The 6,000-nt window shown below is 36.5% G+C and overlaps 1 protein-coding gene across 2 annotated transcripts in view; it reads left to right on the forward strand.

Annotated features, from left to right (window-relative positions):
• Positions 1-6,000, forward strand: part of dpyda (dihydropyrimidine dehydrogenase a) — a 386,498-nt gene that overhangs the window by 276,883 nt on the left and 103,615 nt on the right. For both annotated transcript variants that reach the window (XM_087309815.1, XM_087309816.1), the window contains exons 17-18: positions 664-784; positions 4,016-4,135. In XM_087309815.1, coding sequence (XP_087165941.1) covers positions 664-784; positions 4,016-4,135 — 241 coding nt within the window. The remainder of the gene's footprint in view (positions 1-663; positions 785-4,015; positions 4,136-6,000) is intronic.

The raw sequence follows: 6,000 nt of genomic DNA on the forward strand, positions 1-6,000 counted from the left end.
TAACGTCTATCCATACCTCAACCCTAAACTCAACCATCACAGTATTATAAAAACAGATCTGGATCTGGTGTCTTCTCTATAAGTACAGCTGATCAACCATGTGGATAGATGATAACAGCCTTCTGAGCCTACCAGTAGTAAAAACATTTAAAGATGGTGTTTATTAATCACTGTTTCTAGAAAATAATGCAAAAAGATTGAAAAAAATTTGCATTAAAGATGTTACATTGAAGTGTTGTATACTTTATAATAGGGCATATTATTTATTACTAACTTATTCCTCTTTTAGAGTCCTTCAGTATATAAAATAAACTGCAAAGTGTACATAAATGCTGAAAAAGTGGAGACTTATGACTGAAGAAAAATATATATTTTATATGTCATTAGAAATGTGCATTAAATATGTAATGAAGTCGTACTCAAAATCTTCATTCTTATCATTTACTCACCCTCATCACATTCCAGAAGAGTTTCTGAAGTAATTCTGAAGACTTGTAAATGGCGACTAGAGCTTTCGAGATTCAGAACATAAAAGCCAAATTTACAACATTATGATCTTTTTTTGGATGTTTACTGTTCTCTTATGTTGTGTGTTTTTGTTGTCCCATGGCTGTTTGGTCGTTGTTTAAGTTTGCTTGTTGGTTTGATGACCCATTTGTGCAGGATCCAGAGCTGGTGAGGAACATCTGTCGCTGGGTTCGCCAGGCTGTTCACACCCCGTTCTTTGCCAAACTCACTCCTAATGTGACCAACATCGTGGACATTGCCAAAGCTGCGCAGGAAGGTATTTGGACATTTTGTGTTCGATTTATTTCAGTTTGGGGTAATGATAGCAGTATATTTATGTGATAAAATATTATTGTAGTCGTATCCACAATGTAAGTGTAATAAATTCATTAATAAATGTGTTATAGTGGTGAATGTACTAATATATTCAATTTAGTACACACTTTAAAAAGTGGTTCATTGGCTCATAATCTTAGGGGGACCACTTTAAGTGCTATGCAGAATCTATCTTTAAAGGTGCAATACATCTGCTTTATTTAAGTGATTTTGTGCAGAACTATTAGACAATTTTAATTTTAGATCTGGTATTTCATTCTATTCTTATGTGTTTTGTATTGAATGGGAATTTACCACAATAGCAAAAGCTGTTTTGATTCACTTTTATTCTTTATTGGGATTTAAATTTGTCAGTGTCGCCTTTAAACATTTTCTTACAGGGGGTTAAATAGGTTGAGAACTGTGTTATCTTTAGGAAATACATCATATTTTAAATGTAATTTTTACCTCTTTCCCAACTAAATAAATTTATAAAGTATTCATAACGTTAAAAATCATACTTAATGGAATCTTTTCACATTCCAAATGCACCACATATTTTCTGTGAGGTTGTGCTTAGGGGTAGGGTTAGGGTAGAGAAATGTAAGTGAAAATATACCCCTATATATATTTCTAGAGAGTGCTTAATATGTTCCAGGAGCTACATTATTATTATAATGTTCTTGCGTAAATCCACTAGAGGCCGCTGTCGACTGACTGACTGACCTACCGATATCCCATCCTCGTCTTTCCCTAAACCCAACCGATAATGTTTTAAAAATTACCGATTGACTAGTGCACACCAACTTTCCTATACCCAACCGAAAGTGTTTTCAAAAGCAATCCAGAAAAAGAGCTTGTTGCAGCCTGATTTTTATGTTTTCAGATTTTACCACATTCTCACCCTGTTATTTACTTGTTTATTTTATTAAATTTTTTTGGCATTTGTTTTTGTCTTACCTGCTTTCTGGAACTGTTCTTAACCATACTCGAACACCATTGTCGTGGCCAACTCCGCTCTGTGTCTCAAATTCTCCATCGTACACAGCGAGCCACTGGACTAATTGGTAACATCTGAAAAGCTGTTCAGATGGAAATAAGCGGTCGGCTGGTAGGCAAGAAAAGGAGCAGCCCAAAGCATTCTTTTTAAAGACAGAATGCAGCTATATGTACCTCTAGCTACATAATTTGCAATCTTTAGAAATGTATATAGCGCTACGTTTTCAGAATGTTGGTAAGAGCCTATGTTGGTAAAATACATTACGCCAATGTATTATACAAAAATACAAAAGTATTCAGTAAAAAAATAGCAGTAAATGTATTACTAAATAGCTGATATTGAATGTAACCGTAGTATTATATTTATTATACTATGTATTAGGGATGCATTACATTGTTGGCCAAAACGGCATGCGGAGAGTAAAGTAACTTTAGGACGCAGAAAGCATGCTCATTCATTTCAGAACACCAATAGTATTGTTTCCATCCAAAAATGCGAATGAAATTTATGTGCAAAACTGGATTATCGCATAAAATATGTGCGGATAAAGCAGCGTTTCCATCCAATGGGAACAAAAACGTCACTTCCTGATTATCTGGCACCAAATATGAACAGTAAAAATGTAATTGGCTGTGGTAGAAGAAGCTGCATCAATCTTTCACTTATTTAATAAATGACTTGTGCCCCAGATCACGATGCGGACACGCAATGAATGCGTGGTGGCATTTGAAGGCATTAGACGCAGGGCACAGATGGTTTCTGGAGGTGATTCATATATTATAACACTAATACTGAAACAGTTAAGAGTTTAAGTTAAGTTTACGGTTAAGTTTTAGAATGACCAAAACAACATTTCAGATGTTTTACAGTGTGCTCAGCCGCTGGTTTGTCCATTCGCACACATTTCTATTTATAACAAAATCCCATGACCTTTATTAATACACAAACTGAAATGTGTTCGGTAAACGTGTTTTCATCGTAGTTTATGCGCATCTCTTCTGATTGAATAAAAAGTTTATCCTACTCAGTTATGCACATACATTTTTATGCACATTTTCAAAATTGATGGCGTTTCAATCAACTGTTTTTTTATGCGCATATCCAAAATGCGCAAAAAATTAGGTGGATGAAAACTTAGCTAATGACTAGCATGGTCAAAGTTTAAAATAGCTCAGTGTTACACTCTGTGTAAACTCTGTTTATGTACATGTACTGTATACTTACAATATATATGCATAAACCGCACATGCAACTACATGACATTTAAAATATACTTGTAAGTCTTACTGTATGAACGTTAAGGTTGGCATGGTGGCTGAGTGGTTAGCACTGTCTCCTCACAGCAAGAAGGTCACTGGTTTGAGTCTTGCTTGCCCAGTTGGCATTTCTGTGTGGAGTTTGCATGTTCTCCCCGTGTTGGTGTTGATTTCCTTCGAGAACTCCGGTTTTCCCCACAGTCCAAAGACATGTGCTATTGGTGAATTGAATAAACTAAATTGGCTGTAGTGTATGAGTGTGTGTATGAATGAGAGTATGGGTGTTTCCCAGTACTGGGTTGCGGCTGGAAGGGCTTTCACTTTCAAAAAATTGCTGGAATAGTTGGTGGTTCATACCACTGTGGTGACCCCTGATAAATCAGGGACTGAGCCGAAGGAATATGCTTAAACAAATGTGTGAATTTTATTTATATTATTTTATAAAATAAAAATAATTATTACAAAGCAGATTCATTTTTTTATTTGCTGCCAAGTGCATCCAAAATTTTCAGATTCAACCCAGAATCTTTCTTTCGGTGCATCGCTTTTAGGTATGAACATATTTGATATGATACGTTTGTTACTTGTATAAATTGTTTTCTAATCACAAAGTCTCACAGACATTTACAGATAAGTCTAACTCCAAAAGTCTAATAAAATATTGTTCATATAAAACTAAATGGCATATTTCTGGTGCAAGAAACCTTGACTGATGCCTAAAAGGACTTCAGGGAACAAAAGATCCAGTAATGCACAATATGTCCTGAATAAAACCATTTCCCATTCCACAAATTACAGACACAGCTCCCAAAACATCTCTGCAACTGAATTAAAAACTCCCCACAAACCAAACTCCAGATTTTTTTTCAGGTTTGGCCTTCCTCCTCCTCCTCCTCTTTCGCCCACCATGCCTAATGTCTCTTCCCTGTTGGCGCAGGTGGAGCAGATGGAGTCACAGCCACCAACACGGTTTCAGGGCTGATGGGACTGAAGGCAGACGGCTCTCCCTGGCCCGCCATCGGCCGCGGACGACGCTCCACATATGGTGGAGTGTCTGGTGAGTGTCAGCCACCTCACTGCATCCATTTCTTTCTCCTCAGAGATTTAACACACACACTCCCTCTGCACATGTACTGTTTCCCCCCTGTTCAAGGTATGTGGGAGTGCAGTGTGTGTTTGTTTGCGTGTGTGTGTGTTTGTTGGTCAGGAGCTTTAATAGAGCAGACAGATGGAATGGAGGTTGGTGGAGTGTGCAAATCGTACAACTGCGTGTCTGCAGGGCTTTTTGCAGTATAATGTTGAAATATGGACATCTTGCCAGCGTACGTTATACAGGGTTAAACAGCACGGCTCATTTTCTACGCCATGAGGTGACCACGAGCGCAGCTGCACTTACAAAGTGTTTTAGTGTCTTCGGGTCATGGAAAACTTGAAAAATTAAGCATTATACAAAAGCTTTAAAAAATAGACATTTTTATTCATGCTCTACTTTTAGTGATAGATAGATAGATAGATAGATAGATAGATAGATAGATAGATAGATAGATAGATAGATAGATAGATAGATAGATAGATAGATAGATAGATAGATGGATGGATGGATGGATGGATGGATGGATGGATGGATGGATGGATGGATGGATGGATGGATGGATGGATGGATGGATGGATGGATGGATGGATGGATGGATGGATGGCCACCCAAATTTATTTGTTAGGAAAAATATTAGATAGATGGATGGATGGATGGATGGATGGATGGATGGATGGATGGATGGATGGATGGATGGATGGATGGATGGATGGATGGATGGCCACCCAAATTTATTTGTTAGGAAAAATATTAGATAGATAGATAGATAGATAGATAGATAGATAGATAGATAGATAGATAGATAGATAGATAGATAGATAGATAGATAGATAGATAGATAGATGGATGGATGGATGGATGGATGGATGGATGGATGGATGGATGGATGGATGGATGGATGGATGGATGGATGGATGGATGGATGGATGGCCACCCAAATTTATTTGTTAGGAAAAATATTAGATAGATAGATAGATAGATAGAAAGATAGATAGATAGATAGATAGATAGATAGATAGATAGATAGATAGATGGATGGATGGATGGATGGATGGATGGATGGATGGATGGATGGATGGATGGATGGATGGATGGATGGATGGATGGATGGATGGATGGATGGATGGATGGATGGATGGATGGATGGATGGATGGAGCTAAAATAGCAAAGTAACTCACATTAACTGTTCATTACACGCAAATTTATTTGTTATATATATATAATTTAGTTTAGTTTTCTAAAAAAAATGTTGACTAAAATGTGTTTATAAAAATAAATATGTTTAATAATCAGTAATATAGAATAAAATATAGCTTAAAAAAGTAATATATTACCTATAATCACTGAGAAATGAATAAAAACATTCATTTTTAAAATGGGGCACTCATGTTCTTATATACACTCTCATATTTCGTTAGACCAGATTTTGCTTTGATTACTGCACATTTGCCGTGGCATAATTTTAATATGCTTCTGCAATGTTTTTCAGTACATCCCAAAGATTCTTAATAGGGATAAGTTCTGGACTCTGTGGTGGACATTTCATGTGTAAAAATGCTCTTGTTCTTTCATAGTTTAAGTCTGATGAATCCAATCATTTTTGTCTTGCAATATCAGAGTACTAGACAAAATCTATAGACGGAATAACTGGTCATTTATTACATGCAGTAATCAGCTGAGACTTGAGGCTCTACTTCAACAATCTAAGCACAAAATCTAAAGTGCATGGCGCAAAAGCGTTTAGGGCATGTCTTAATCAACTTTTGCTATTTTAAGGATGGAAAATATGCTTTGCGCCATGGCGCATGGTCTAACAGGGTTGTGTTTA

This window comes from Danio rerio, chromosome 24 (genome assembly GCF_052040795.2).
Source record: "Danio rerio strain M-AB ecotype USA chromosome 24, GRCz13ab, whole genome shotgun sequence".
NCBI lineage: Eukaryota > Metazoa > Chordata > Actinopteri > Cypriniformes > Danionidae > Danio > Danio rerio.